Here is a 16487-nt window from a genome sequence, read left to right on the forward strand (position 1 = left end):
TCCCCATTTTACAGATGAGGAGGCAGAGAGGCTAAGCGACTTGCCCAAGGTCACATTGCAGGCCAGTGGCAGAGCTGGGATTAGAATCCTGAGTCTCCTGGCTCCCAGTCCAGTGCTCTTTCCAATAGGCCATATTGGCTTAACTCATACCTGGAATATGCTATGCATTTCTGGCTGCCACATCTTAGGAAATTCATAATTAAAGCTGGAGAAGGTATGGGGAACTGCATCCAGGATAATCAGGAGACCAGAGAGGGTGATCAGAGTAAATACGGATTTATTTACACAATCACATAACTTCAGGATGAGGAAACACTCAACCCAGCACAAGGAAAGCATAGGAATGCTGAGCAACAGAAAATTCCCATTGGTTCAGAAGGGGCTTGGATACATGAGTGTTTGAGTAGTCCATATTGGGTTACTAAAGGGAAAGTTTGGGCTGTGATCAGGAAAGACTAGAGCATCCTTGCATCCTGTTACCACTGTTGGCTATATTGGACTGGGTTAACTATTGGTTTGACCCAGGATTTGCACTGCTTATGTCTTTAGAGATGAATATTTTAGGCTTTTTTAAAGCTAGGTTTGGAATTTCTGGCAAGGTTGAAGAGTACTTCTTTTTGGCATTATCCCTGATGACAAGGCTGATTTTTAAAAATTAACATTATACACGGAAGCTATAGTTAACTCTCTACCAGAAGTAACAATACAAAGGTGATATTTTATTGAGTGCTTACTGTGTGCAGAGCACTGTACTAAGCACTTGGGAGATTACAGTTTGACAGAGTTGGTAGACACATTCCCTGCCCACAGTGAACTTTTGGGGAACTCCATTCCAGTCTGACCAAGCTTGAACGACTAATGGGGATGCTAAACTTTTAGAGAAATCTTTGAAAACCCATTTGCTAAAGACAGAGCCGTTCTACGTTAGGCATTGGCCACGGCCCAAAGAGACTAATACAGTGGTGGGCATCATCAAAAAAGGTAATGAAAACAAAAGGCAGAGTTTTCCACTATATAAACCTCACCATGGTACATCCAAACCTACACTCAATCCTAGGAGGTGATCAGATCGATGGACAAGGTCTCATCCAAACAGAAACAGAAAACACTACTATTCCATTCTACAAAGACGAAAGTGGAGAGGGAGATCTTTGAAGTTTACAAAATCCATTAGGTGGTGGATAAGGTGAACATGGATAGATTTGTTGTTCACAGAATCACACAAAGAATTGATGAGGGATCATCGATGGAGGCTTGAAAGGAATAGCTTCAAACAAACAAAAGGAACGCTTCACCTAGGTGGTGATGAGCCTATAGAATTCCTAACCCCAGGATGTCATGAGGCAATAAATGCTGATTTGGGTAAATCAGCCAGTGAATGGTATAATGACTTCGTGAGAAGGAAAATTTAAGTGGAAGAAAAAATTGGGAATGTGTGTGAAGCACCTCTACTTTGTGCATTACAAAATCACTCCTTTTCTTAATAATAATAATAATAATAATAATAATGACATTTGTTAAGCGCTTACTACGTGCAAAGCCCTGTTCTAAGTGCCGGGGAGGACACAAGGTGGTCAGGTTGTCCCAGTCTTAATCCCCATTTTACAGATGAGGTAACTGAGGCACAGAGAAGTTAAGTGACTTGCCCAAAGTCACACAGCTGACAATTGGTGGATCCGGGATTTGAACCCATGACTTCTGACTCCACGCCCGGGCTCTTTCCATTGAACCATGCTGCTTTTCATTGCTTCCAAATGACTCCTGGGTGTTTGACTTTTTAGTATGCAGAAGAATTACCTCAGTCTTTGACATAATTCTCAACTCATTTGAAGAATTTTCTGCCATTTTTCACTATTTGTGAAGATAGGCTTATCTTACCCTGGGTTTATTGCTGGATTTTGGGATCTTTCTCACTGGGCTTACTGTTTTTCAGAGTGGAAATCTACTCTGTGACACAAATGAGATAGGATCCTCTGATTTGGGAACATCCAGATTCTTTACCTTTTCATTTTTTTTGGTAGCTCCGAGGAACTTGTAAAATAAGGGATTAGCTCTTTAGCCCTTTAAGCATTTTTGAGGCAGGGAAGAAGTAGAAATAGTAACTTGGCAGTAGTTGTTAGATATAAAGCTGGTCTTCTGTCTCAAAGGATCAGTCTTTCTTTCCGTTCCTTCCAAGTATCCTATGTATGTACTGTGGAGTGTTTGAAAACCTGTCTTCTGTAAAGTGGCATCTTGTGAAAGGTTCGTGGAAACCCTCATATCCTGTTCTCTGGAGAACAGATTTAGTACTCTGGTTGTTTGTTATACTTACCAGTACCATCTCTGTTTAGTTTTTTATTGAGCCCGTTTAGTAGGAAAGCACACTGCTTTGGGAATTGGGACACCTGGGTTTGAGTCCTAGCTTTGCAAATAGGGAAATATGTGCTAGGGTTGTTCTGTCTGTGATGAAGGTGGACAGGCCCAGTAAGAATCCTGGATGATAGCTGGCCAGTGTGGGTGATAAAGAATGCTGGGGCTGCAAGCTGGATTTAGCCCTTTTTTCCCCAACTGCCCCCCTCCCTCCTGCATCATCTGTGCATTAGATATATGTCCTTTAGGCAGTTTGGATTCGTCCAACCTGCAGCCCCATAGCATTCATGTACATATCTGTAGTTTGTTCATATTAACGCCTGTCTCCCCCTCTAGATGGTAAGCTCTCTTTGGGCTCAGAGTGGGTCTGTTAACTCTGTTGTATTGGGCTCTCCCAAGCGCTCAATAAATCCCATTGATTGATTATGGCATTGTGGCACAGCATGGGCGCTGTGCTGCGGTCAGTCCAGCCATAAATGGCTCCTGCACATAAAAATCCTTTGCATTTTCTGTGCAGTGTGCTGCACCTCTCCCTACCTATTGATTTGCTGCATCCTGTTCTCCAGCTCTCTGTTTTCCCGTTCTCTGTTCTCCCTGAATGGCAGGGGTGAGAGAACGCGAGTAGTGATACGTAAACCTCTAGCACTGCAGTTGATTCCTTCTTTCATGTTCTCGGTCTCAGGACTCCTCCTCCAGGAGGCCTTCCCAGACTGAGCCCCCTCCTTCCTCTCCCCCTCGTCCCCCTCTCCATCCCCACCGTCTTACCTCCTTCCCTTCCCCACATCTCAGGACTAGGGTCCCATGGCCTAGTGGCTAGAGCATAGTCCTGAGAGTCAGAAGGACCTAGGTTCTTATCCCACCCCTGCAATTTGTCTGCTGTGGGATCTTGGGCAAGTCATTTAATTTCTCTGTCCCTCAGTTCCCTTGTCTGTAAAATGGGGATTAAGACTGCGAGCCTCTTGTGGGACAGGGACTTTTTCCAACATGATTTGCTTGTATTCACCCCAGTGCATAGTACAGTGCCTGGCACATAGTAAGAGGAGCAGCATGGCCTAGTAGCAAGAGCATGGGCTTGGGAGACAGAGGTCGTGGGTTCTAATTCTGGTTCTGCCACTTGTCTACCATGGACCTTGGACAAGTCATTTAACTTCCCTGTACCTCAGTTACCTCATCTGTAAAATGGAGAGTGAGACTGTGAGCCCCATGTGGGACAATCTGATCACCATCTGTTTACCCTGGAGCTTAGAACAGTGCTTGGCACATAGTAAGCTCTTAACAAATACCATAATTATTATTATTACTTAACAAATGCCATTAGTAGTTTTTGATGGAAGCCTCCATCATCATATTTGTGTAGCTATTAGGCTCATCAAAGGTAGGGATTGTGTGGTAGTCTATCTCTGGTACTCCCTACAGGGCCTAGGACAGAGCCAGGCACAAAGTGGAGGAAGTTCATTAAGATTTACTGACTGATTTTCTTCTGAGGTTAATATCAGTGTAAAGTTGTTGTCCTGAGCTTAGGTTTCAGATTTCTCATGCTTAAGGTTAAGCAGGTTTCTTTGCTTTGGAAAATTTCACTTAACAAGGTGGAGAAGTAGGGTTAGATGTTTTGGGGGCATATGTGGGGGTGGGAGTAACACAAAAATCTTGACCTTATTTTTGAGTTGCAGGTATTGTTAAACTTCTGTCACCGGAGGGGCAACTCTTGGGAAAATGTGATATGTGTGCGAACTGATAGACGATCAAAGTTTTGCACAAATGTGTGGCATAAAACGTTGGTGAGGAAATAAACATTCAAAATCCAGTATGAGATTTATAGAGCAGTGCTTGCAGAGGGTTTAAAATGGCACTAAAAATGACTTCTGGAATTTCAGAGTTTTGTAATAGTCTCTTCACTTTGGTTAAAAGATTATTAGAAGCCATTATAAACTTCCTTGCCATTTTAAAAAGAGATGTTCAAACTGAACAAATGAAGAAAAAGCTTGTAACCTGTGCTATTTATTTATTTGCTAATATTTAGCAAGGGTAACTGAGTGCCTTGAAGCGATCGAAGCGCAGCAGTTCTGATGGACATCCTATTAAGTTCATTTTTCACTTCATTTGAGCAGTTTGATACTTTTTTTATCATTATTAAATTGTTACATTTCAAATTATCTTTACTTCAAAGGAAATTGGAGAGCTTTGGTTAACAGTAATTCTGTCCCTTGACTGCATTACTTTAGCTCCAAGCTTTGCTGGGCTAATTTGTACCTTAGGGCAAAACCCTTGTTGCTAAATTGGTATCAAATGCTCCTTACTGTTGGGTTATTGCTATCCAGATTCTGGAAAGGAGGGTTTTTGTTTTTCTCTGAGGTTATTGCAGAAGGAGATTGGATCTCTGAGGAGGGAAAACAGCATTCAACTTTCTACTTTTTGCATTGTGGTGGAGAGGGGCAGACAGAAATTGAATGACTAGAATCCAGAATCAGATTTTGAAGGTTGCTTGCAGTCTCTTCATTTGCCCTTTAGTCTGTCCTTCCTATTTATCTAGGGAATGTGTAAATGCTAATTCTGCCCCAAATGAGATACTAAGGCCTAGGTCTTGTGGCAGGAATAAAGGAGATGATCTACTGCACTGAATCATCATTGTGGACCCAAGTCTGTTATTCCCCCATTTTACAGTGCTAAATTAGCCTGCCTAGTCCAATATACCCACTTATACTTGACAACCTTTCTCCAGAAGTAAGAGATAAAACAAATATAACGTGGTATAGCAAAAGGGTTGGAAAGGACGACTTTTTGTTCTGGCTCCTACATTGGTGGTGGCTTTTTGACAATTTATTTAATCTCTCTGAGCTTCGGTTTTTCCATCTTGGAAATAAAGGTAATAATCTTTCCTTGGTAAGGGTGTCGTGAGGAGACATGAGGTGATGTGTGTGAAGCTCTTTGAGCTTCTGAGAAATAAAAGTGTAAGATTGCTACCTAAGAGACATACCAACTCTGTTTTATTGTATTCTCCCAATGCTTAGTACAGTACTTTGCACACAGTAAGCACTCAGTAAATGAGATGGGTTACTTGAGTATAAGTTCCAGTTGTAGGAAAGTCATTTTCTGATTCTCTCACCTCAGGACTCGACTCACATCCTTCCTCCTCTGTAACTGTCTCCCTGTTCACATTGACCATCATCATCATCATCATCAATCGTATTTATTGAGCGCTTACTGTGTGCAGAGCACTGTACTAAGCCCTTGGGAAGTACAAGTTGGCAACATATAGAGACAGTCCCTACCCAACAGTGGGCTCACAGTCTAAAAGGGGGAGACAGAGAACAAAACCAAACATACTAACAAAATAAAATAAATAGAATAGATATGTACAAGTAAAATAAATAAATAAATAGAGTAACAAATATGTACAAACATATATACATATATACAGGTGCAGTGGGGAAGGGAAGGAGGTAAGATGGGGGGATGGAGAGGGGGACGAGGGGGAGAGGAGTCCAAAGTTCTTTCCATCTTCAAAGCCCTTCTGAAATCCCACCTCCTCCAGGAGGCTTTCTCTGATTCTTCTCTCCAGGTCACATGCCCCATCTATCATTTCAGCACTTTGGCATTCACAACCATCTACACAAGCATTTCTTCTTTCTGGTTGTAAACCACCCAGCTGTTAGACCGCAAGATCCTTATGGTCAGGTATCGGGCCTTCTACCTTTCTTGTATTCCATCAAATCTTCAGTACAAGGCTGGTTACACAGGAGGCACTTAATAAATACTATTGGTTGATTGACTGAGGGCCGTCTGCCAGCTAGCAACCAAGTCATAGGTACAGACCGAAGTGATCAAGACTTTCCAGTGAGACCCTGGGGAGTTTGAGCGCATTACCTTGTGGAGGTCTTAAGGCATAGTGGGTTGGCCAGATTTTAAGAGTGCTTACCGAGAGATCTCTCCCACCCCTCCCCACTGCAGGAGAGATTTTTGCCAAACCTCTAAGTGGAAAAATGGAAAAGTGAATATTGAAGCAAATATAGTCTGTTTCCTATAAACCAGTAGGTAGTCAGTGAATGCTTTCTCCTGAAAGCTTTCCATTTAGAGTGCAAGATGTAGTCCAGTAGTGTCTCTTAATGATCTGTTTAAAAGAACCAATTACCGGAACCCAGACTAATTCAGTTGTCCAGCTTTTCCTTTAACAACAAATTGGTCATCTCCTGACTTAGAAAACCAACCCCAATTGTTATGCCCATTTGTCTGAGCTTTCAGAGATGTGAATGAGGATGAGTTGGCTCTCTGCTCTGTTACAAATGAGGAAATTGAGGCTGTGGGCTGAGGTGGTCATCTGTGATCTAAAATTCCTTAGGTGTGGTCATAACACCTGAGTTTTAGGTGCAGCATAGTAGCTTAGCTGTTTTAAATTAATCAGTCAATGGTATTTGTTGAGTGCTTACTGTGTGCAGAGCACTGTACTAAGCCTTTGGGAGAGTGCAGTATGACAGAGTTGATAGACATGTTCCCTGCCCACAAGGAGTTTATGGACTAGAGGAAGTTTACAGTCTAGAAGGCTGTCAACAAATGCTCAGGGTATTCTAAAGGACGTATCCTTAAAAGCATTCACAGCTGACAAAACCAAAGACTTATGGTATAAATAGGGTTAGCGATTCCATGGCTTACATTACTCTAGGTGAAATTTGAGAGGATTTGTGATTAAAAAAAAAAAGAAACCACAAAATACGTTTTAAGCTTCTTATAATGCTATTCAAATTCAAGGCAAGTCACCGTAACATAACTGCTGTACATATTAAAGTACCTCTTTTTTAAGTTCTCTATTTTCATGAGTTCAGTGCTGTGTGTTTGATAACTCAGATTGCATTAGTACTGTTGTCTTTCATTCCTCAGCAAAGACACTGCTGACTGTGAAGTTCATCTGTGGTTGTGGTGTGGCCTAAAAGAACCTGCCGTCAGTGCTTAGTACAGTGCCTGGCACATACTAAGCACTTAACAAATGCCATCATAATTATTACCACATAGTGGATCCACAAAAGCTGTCATGTTTGTCGGCAGCGTCTTGCGTTGTCTTCCTATTTGCCTCCTTGTCTCATGAACTTCTCCAAATATCTGCTCAAAAGGAGCTACACCCTTTCTTGAGGACATACTTTTATGTCTGCCTTGGTTGTGTCCCAGCTTCCAGCACCATTAATTTAGTATTTAACTGTGTCCAAAAAAATCTTCCTCTGCTCCCCCCATCCAACACACACATCTTGTGTTCAGTTGTCCAAACAGTAATTCAATAGTATTGCACAGCGAACTGATTTTTAACAGTTAATATTAAATAGCTACATTGACTTCCTGGAAGTTGTAATGAGCTACCTATGTCGGAATGGTGCCAAGCTCAATGGGCTCTGAATGCCAGAGGTAGTTTGAGTTCATCTAGCTTGAAATGACAAGTGATGCATGATGTGATCATGGAAAAATGGCTACTCAAAACTGTATGCCATGGTGACTGTAATGTTATGTAAAACATTAAGGATGAAAACTTAAAATGAAGTCTACAAAGCTGTGGTTTACAAGGACAACTTATATTCATCCTTAACTGACAGTGGGGCCATTGGAACATCAGCGGTGAATATTTCTGGGGTTTTTAACATTTTGTTTTGTGTTCATTACTTAGGACTCCCGACGATCTCTCGAGGTACATTGTCACACTGCAGCAGAGGGAACTGGTGTTGAAAGACAAGAACAATACCATCGGAAACAGGTAAGTGATACTGGTCAGGGGGAAGCTAGCTGAACGGAGTTGGTTTCTGTGTAGTTAATGGGGTCCTACCTTCATTCTTCTTCTTAGAAACCCATCGACTTGTTTTAACTTGTTAACTTCCTTCTGGTGGCCTGTCCACGATTGATCCCATGACAAGCTAAGGAAAGGATGGGGGAGAAAAGGCTAAATCAGTGTGTGTCCATTGATTCTCCTGTTGCAGCACCCGTTGTCCTTTTGAGACTGCTTTTGTGTAATTCATTACCATCCAGAAGGGGATTTTTGTTATTTCCTTAACATAACCCTAAACATGCTGGATATCATCACATCGATTTAGTTTAAAACCTCAAAAGGTAAGAATTTCTTTTGTGACTGCAAAAGCAACTCCCAGATGCAACTGTCATTGAAAATGATCTCAAATGAAAGCTTCAGCAACTTTTCAGGTAGCCATTTCATTTAGCTTTTATTTGAAAACAAAATAGTACATTAGAAACAAGGAGATGTTGGTATTTTTTTGAAACAATTAGACACCTACCTATATCTCCTGGTATAGATCATTTGAAAGTTTATAGACGTCAGAATCTCTTTGAATAAAACACCAATAAGCAAATAAATTTCCACCCACCCATCTCCAGTTCCTTTTAAACTATAGTCTTGGACCCCTGCAGGGATCTATAGATTTCTAAGAAATTGATAGCTCAGTGTGCTAGAAAGAACCTTGGAATGAGCCCTGGGATGACTATTCGCCGGTTAGTTGACCTGCTGGGGTTCAGCTTTCATATCTGTAAGATAGGGATAATCCTTGTCATCGAAGAGAATCACGCAACATCAGTATCACCTAAGTACATTGCAAAATACCAAGCACTATAGTGAGACCTGGAGAAATTACCATGACACATGGCCCACTGTCTAAATAATAAGCAGCATATTAAAAATCTATCATTGTTATATTAGAAATTACTTCAACAGGCCCTCGAGGGCTAACTTTCAGCCTGAAGCCTAAAAGATGAAAATTTAGTACCATCTTCCATTCGGATTAAAGGCTGCTCGTGTCCCTCCCTGCTGATGCAGTAGATCGTAGGCTTCTCCTTTCTTGGATGAGGAAGGGGCTGCTGTATCCTAGGCCACCATTCCAGTGGACTGGGGACTTCCAATGTTAGGTACCAGCCTGTGTGACCCATCCATCATCTCTTTCCCCATGGCTGCAGGACACAGTCTCCTTTTGGGAGTGATGAGCTAAAATGGGTTGTAGGCTGCAAGGTACAAGACCTGTAGTGGGAGAGGTCCCTGGAAGGTCTTCTAACTTCAAGCATTGGTTGAGTTCAATTTCTTATTTCATACTATCTTGATGAGGACTCATTTCTGGGTTACCGGGACCAACGTGTAATAGTATCCCCATTTTTCTAGGAAGTTGGCAGGGCGAGAGCTGGAATCAGCACTCCGACTCCCTTCTTCCTAGCCCTTACTCTGAAGACTAACCCTTCTTTGCCACGCCATCAACTAATGCAGCTTTTTACAGAAGGTCACACAAACTCTTGTGTTTGTACAAATATAGCTTGTCCTTTCGGGTCGTATCAGTGCCGTAGCGTTGTGGTGTCTGATAGCTGTGCACATAAATATATTCAACTATTAAGGGGCAGATGCTGTGTGTCACACTTTGAATTTTTAATTTAAATTCATCCTTGATCACAGGCTAGTATCTTCAAGCTGTCGGCGAAAACACCTCATTTGTGCCAGGTGATTAATACTAGCCTATTTTTCTGCTGTAAATTCAGCACTTGTTAATAATGAAGCGCTTTTTTAGTCCCTCTAAGCCGCCTCCTCTCGCTGTGGCAAGAAGCTAGTTCTTAACAATAGCAAGAGTTCATATTGGGCAGGACCTTAGGAAATCAGTCACACACGAATATGTAATAAAAAGGAACAATAATGGTACACAATAGCAACTCCTTTTAATGTGCACCCCTTTCCCCAATACAGAGAATGAGTTGCAGCTGCATGGAGCTTGTTTTTATAGAGATTGCCTAGGGTAAATCTAGAAGAAGGGGAGAAACATCATATTGCTTCACTGTATATATGTATATATGTTTGTACATATTTATTACTCTATTTATTTTACTTATACATATCTATTCTATTTATTTTATTTTGTTAATATGTTTGGTTTTGTTCTCTGTCTCCCCCTTCTAGACTGTGAGCCCACTGGGTGGGGACTGTCTCTATATGTTGCCAACTTGTACTTCCCAAGCGCTTAGTGCAGTGCTCTGCACACAGTAAGTGCTCAATAAATACGATTGATTGATTGATTCACTGTGGAATATGTATATGCATGTACACATTCTCTCCCTGCCTTAGTGTTTTCCTTTGCAGAGCTTCTAATCCTTCACTATAATGCTGCCTTCGAAGACCTTGGGTGTTTAATTTCCGTACTGTGCCTCTCTCTTTTGACAGCTCTCTTAACATGTTTTCTGGTTTTTCATACTTCCTGAATAATAATGACACTGAGTGACACTGTTGTGACACTGTAGATTTTTTAATAAGTGAACCTGGTGAAATCAAGGTTAAGCTAGCAGCTGCATTTTATGAATTAGAGTCTTCAAAATATAGCATTGTTTATATTGTTGCTCCAGTGACCAAGAATCTGGGACTGAGTTAAAGAATTTGGAAACTCTCACTTGAATTTACTAGGGAATGTGCTTAAACTCTTGGTCCTGCTGAACCAGTTTGTAAGTACAGGTTGAATTACCATGTGTTTTCAAGATTGGTAATGTGCTTCTGGCAGGAGTGGGACTTCTTCTGTGGTGCTGGTGAGGAGACAGGGTAAGGGTCATGGCTCTTCTGGTCATACTAACACAAAAAAGGGAAAAGCAGAATGTCATTTATAGCAGGCCACAGTGCCGTAGTGGAAAGTGCCATTGAAAGTGTGTGATAGAATTTCACCGTTGTTTTCTCTGGCTTCATATTGTGTCAGTAGAATAAATTCTATCTTGAGCAGAAGGCATTGTGGAGCCTTTAGGTAGACTAATGAAGATGAACCCAGTCTTGCTAGGAATCGTGGATGACAGAACCTGTCCCCAAGCAGTGTGAACCTCAAAAATCTCCAGTGGCTACCAATCAACCTACGCATCAGACAAAAACTCCTCACCCTCGGCTTCAAGGCTGTCCATCACCTCGCCCCCTCCTACCTCACCTCCCTTCTCTCCTTCTACAGCCCAGCCCTCACCCTCTGCTCCTCTGCCGCTAACCTCCTCACCGTGCCTCGTTCTCGCCCGCCCCGCCGTCGACCCCTGGCCCACGTCCTCGCCCTGGCCTGGAATGCCCTCCCTCTGCACATCCACCAAGCTAGCTCTCTTCCTCCCTTCAAAGCCCTACTGAGAGCTCACCTCCTCCAGGAGGCCTTCCCAGACTGAGCCCCCTCCTTCCTCCCCCTCCCCATCCCCCCCGCCTTACCTCCTTGCCCTCCCCACAGCACCTGTATATATGTATATATGTTTGTACATATTTATTACCCTATTTATTTCTTTTATTTGTACATATTTATTCTATTTAGTTAATATGTTTTGTTTTGTTCTCTGTCTCCCCCTTCTTGACTGTGAGCCCGCTATTGGGTAGGGACCGTCTCTATATGTTGCCAACTTGTACTTCCCAAGCGCTTAGTACAGTGCTCTGCACACAGTAAGCACTCAATAAATACTATAGAATGAATGAATGAATGAATAAATGATGAGCCTGGTGAACGGACCTATAGGTGAATCTAAATTCTGTGAGAAAACGAGAGACCATTTGAGGCAGTGTTGCTTAGACTGTGGAGAGAAGCCAGCTGTAATTACCCACTTCTGCTGCAATGATTAACTCCGTGGGTCAGAGTCTCAGAAGAAGCCCATGTCCAAAGAATCATCTTTGCCTCATGTGTTCTCTCCTTGACTGACCAACTCTTACCCAGAAGTGGGAGGAAGCGGGAATGAGATTGGATGCAGCAAGGACAAGATGTAGGAAAGGACCTCCTCGAGTGACCCACTCTGTGCCTCCTGTAGACTGTAGGCTCCTTGTGGGCAGGGAACTTGTCTGTTATATTCTACTCCCCCAAGTGCTTAGTACAGTGCTCTGCCCACAGTAAACATGACTGATTGACTCCTCTACTTCTCAGTACTGAGATTAAGGTTACCCTTTCCCCCAGCCTTTTATAAGCACTTCCTTTTTGCAGCTAATCCCCCTCCCTGTGGCTGCTGCAGAAGTGAAAAGGGAATGAAGGAGAGATTCATTAGGTCCATATCTAAATGGGGTAGACACCCAGCACAATAAGAAGGGAAAACAGAACATTGTTAAGGGAGAAAATCAGTGACCCAGGATCACAATGCAAAGCATAATAGGCAAACACAGTTCCTGGAGGGAGTGGTTCACACAGTCTTCATGGTTTATAACAGATCTTGTCAGAGATAGCTGCACACCTAGGCCATTCTAGCAGGAGGCGAAGATTCTGGATCTTCACCAGGGAGCTACGGGGACCTTACGGCTCCTGATATTATTGGGGCCCTTGAGCCAAGGGGGTCTCTTCTGGGTCTCACTCCTGCTACTGCAGGACAGTGGGGCTTCTACCCTGGGTTGTCCTGGTGGAAGGCAGTGAGGGAGGTTGACATGGGTGATGTAAGAAGCATCGTGTCCTAGTAGATAGAGCATGGGGTTGGGAGTCAGAGTACTTATCACTGCTCCGCCACCTGCCTGCTGTATGACCTTGGACAAGTCACTTCCCTTCTCTGGCCCTCAGCTTCCTGATCTGTAAAATAGGGATTCAATACCTATTCACCCTCCTACTTAGACTATGAGCCCCATTTTAGACAGAGACTGTGGCCCATCTGATTATCTTGTATCTGTCCCAGTTCTTAGTACAGAGCTGGGCACATAGCAAGTGCTTACCAAATGCCGTTATTATTAATAATAATAGTAATAATAATAATAATTGTTAATAAGAATCAGTGAAGTGATCAAATAGCAATGTTACAGTTCTCTAGACTGTAAACTCATGGGCAGGGAATGTGTCAGTGATACAGTGTACTCATCAATTAATTAATTAAATCATTCATTCAGTCGTATTTATTGAGTGCTTACTGTGTGCAGAGCACTGTACTAAGCGCTTGGGAAGTACAAGTTGGCGACATGTAGAGACGGTCCCTACCCAACAACAGGCTCACAACCTAGACGGGGGAGTCTAGAAGTGCTTAGTACAGTGCTCTGCCTACAATAAGTGCTCAGTAAATATGATTGGCTGACTGACAGTGTTAATATGTTCCAATAGTAAAGATTGAGTTTGATTTTTTTTTTTAGCTGTACACATGTAAATTGCTAATTTGTGTTATTTTTCATATACTATTCAAGGAAAATATGGCCTTGTGTGAAATGACTAGCGTTTCATCATTGATGATAAATAGAGAACAAACTACTATTGAAAAGGGTTTTCAATTGCCAAATCAGGTTAAAAAAAGGTCTCTCAGATGAGTGGGTGGAGAAAATGGTATGGTGGAACCAAGGGAAGGTGTTGAGTGGAGGTAATCTAGGTTAAGGTAGCTTTCAGAAAATAAAAGAGGGCTAGAATAAATGTAGGCATTAAGACTCAATAGTACTAACGGAAAAGCACAGTTAAAGAAGACTGTTGTAGGAAGGGATTTCCGTATTGCACTTTTTTTCTTAATGGTATTTGTTACGTTTAAGTAAGCTCTTTTTTTGTTTGTTTAAGCCATGTTATGGTTGCCCTTTTTGACACTTAGAATAATTGATTTGATCAGAGCTTCACAATTTGTCCTAAGAAATGAACTTGTAGGAGCCTAAATTGTCTATCGGACACAATTCTCTCTTCTTGCATTTTGCTATGCTCTTGTGAGAAATGGAATTCATGGGAGAACTCTATATGACTTGAAGCATATGCTTCTGCCAAATTTGGTTTTTCTGACACCATCCTCTCCTTCTTGTGTGGCCGATCTCACTCTCCTTCGTTGGTCCAATCTCTACATCCCACTCCCTAACTGTGAGTGTCCCAAGGCTTAATTTTGGGTCTCCTTCTATTCTCAATCTACTTTCCCCTCCCTTGACGAAGCCATCTGCTCCCACACTTTCAATTTTCACCTATTTCCGGATGGCTTCCATATCTAATTCACTAGCCTCAACTTTTCTCCTCTGCATTCTCACTATCCAGCCCCCAGGACATCTGCGTATGGATGTTCTGCCAGGAGAAGCAGCACAGCACAGTGGAAAGAGCCTGGGCCTGGGAATCAAAGGACCTGGACAATAATCGTACCTCCGCCACTTGCTTGCAAGACCCTTCGCTTTTTCTGGCCTCAGTTTCCTCATCTGCAGAGTGGGGATTTAATACCTGTTCTCCCTCCTATTTAGACTGCGAGCCCATGTGGGATCTGATTATCTTGTGTCCACTCCATCCAGAAGTGCCTCAGCACCATGGCAGATGCTTGGGATTATACCAAAGTTGGCTCAAAGACAGTCACAGAGAATTTTCCTGGCTGCAGCCCGGGATCTGCCAGCTCTGCAGTGGCAAGGAGAGTGACACACCCTGATACGAAGTCTCTGCCCCGCCACCTGCCCTGGCCCCATCTCCCATCCCCCTGCCTGCGCCTCTGTCTCAGCTGGGTCAGGAAATGTGCACACCTCTTGCTCCTTGGGAGGGCGGAGCAGCCTAGGAGGAAGGAAGAAAGGAAGGGAGGACCCAGAGAATTCACTCACAATCTGGGCAGTGCAGCTCGAGGCTGCTTCCCATGTTCCGGCGTCTCCAAACCACCTCACCTGCTGCTCTCCTTCATCCCCCGGGAAGTATGGAGGGACAGAAAAGAAGAACTATCCAGCTAAAGAGGTCATGTTGCCAGTTCTGAGGCTGCTTCAGGGACTGCTCCAGGATTGCTCTGGGAACTGCTCCAGGGATTGATTACTCCAGGACTGCTCTAGGATTGCCCTGGGGACTGCTTCAGGATTGTTCTGGGATTGCTCTGGGGACTGTTCCGGAGACTGCTCCAGGGACTGCCCCAAGATTGCTCTGGATACTGGTCTGGGAGTGCTCTGAGGTGGCTCTAAGGGCTCCTCTGGGGACTGCTCCAGGGACTACCAAGGGAGTAATAATAATAATGATGGCATTTATTAAGCACTTACTATGTATTATCCTTCTGCATCAACTACGCTCTTGGCCGTGTCCCCATTAAGCACTTCGATACTCTCCCTGGCTGCACAGCACGGCACTCACCTCCCTATCCTATCGCTATAATTCTATTTGTTCTGACGACTTTGATGCCGGTCTACATGTTTTGTTTTGTTATCTGTCTCCCCCTTCTAGACTGTGAGCCCGTTGTTGGGTAGGGACTGTCTCTATCTGTTGCCCATTTGTACTTCCCAAGTGCTTAGTACAGTGCTCTGCACACAGTAAATGCTCAATAAATACGACTGAATGAATGAATGAATGAACTTAGTATTTATATGTTTGGTGGCATTTGTTAAGCACTTACTGTATGCCAAGCACTGTTCTAAGCGCTGGGGGAGATAGAAGGTAATCAGGTTGTCCCATGTGGGGCTCACATTCTTAATTCCCATTTTACAGATGAGGTAACTGAGGCACAGAGAAGTTAAGCGACTTTCCCAAAGGCACACAGCTGACAAGTGACGGAGCTGGAATTAGAACCCACGACCTTGGTGTCATCCTCGTCTCATTCACCCCTCACATCCAAGCCGTCACCAAAACCTGCCGGTCTCAGCTCCGCAACATTGCCAAGATTCGCCCATTCCTCTCCATCCAAACCGCTACCCTGCTCGTTCAAGCTCTCATCCTAACCCGTCTGGACTACTGCATCAGCCTTCTCTCTGATTTCCCATCCTTGTGTCTCTCCCCACTTCAATCCATACTTCATGCTGCTGCCCGGATTGTCTTTGTCCAGAAACGCTCTGGGCATGTTACTGCCCTCCTCAGAAATCTCCAGTGGCTACCAATCAATCTGTGCATCAGGCAGAAACTCCTCACCCTCGGCTACAAGGCTGTCCATCCCCTCGCCCACTCCTACTTCACCTCCCTTCTCTCCTTCTCCAGCCCAGCCCGCACCCTCCGCTCCTCCGCCGCTAATCTCCTCACCGTACCTTGTTCTCGCCTGTCCTGCCATCGACCCCCGGCCCACGTCATCCCCCGGGCCTGGAATGCCCTCCCTCTGCCCATCCGCCAAGCTAGCTCTCTTCCTCCCTTCAAGGCCCTACTGAGAGCTCACCTCCTCCAGGAGGCCTTCCCAGACTCAGCCCCTTCCTTCCTCTCCCCCTTGTCCCCCTCTCCATCCCCCACATCTTACCTCCTTCCCTTCCCCACAGCACCTGTATATATGTATATATGTTTGTACATATTTATTACTCTATTTTATTTGTGCATATCTATTCTATT

At 43.6% G+C, this 16487-nt stretch overlaps 1 protein-coding gene across 1 annotated transcript in view; it reads left to right on the plus strand.

The window, feature by feature from the left end:
• Window positions 1-16487, plus strand: part of MAD1L1 (mitotic arrest deficient 1 like 1) — a 588396-nt gene that overhangs the window by 52285 nt on the left and 519624 nt on the right. Inside the window, exon 9 of the mRNA XM_038763361.1 lies at window positions 7994-8080. Coding sequence (XP_038619289.1) covers window positions 7994-8080 — 87 coding nt within the window. The remainder of the gene's footprint in view (window positions 1-7993; window positions 8081-16487) is intronic.

Source organism: Tachyglossus aculeatus, chromosome 21, assembly GCF_015852505.1.
Source record: "Tachyglossus aculeatus isolate mTacAcu1 chromosome 21, mTacAcu1.pri, whole genome shotgun sequence".
NCBI lineage: Eukaryota > Metazoa > Chordata > Mammalia > Monotremata > Tachyglossidae > Tachyglossus > Tachyglossus aculeatus.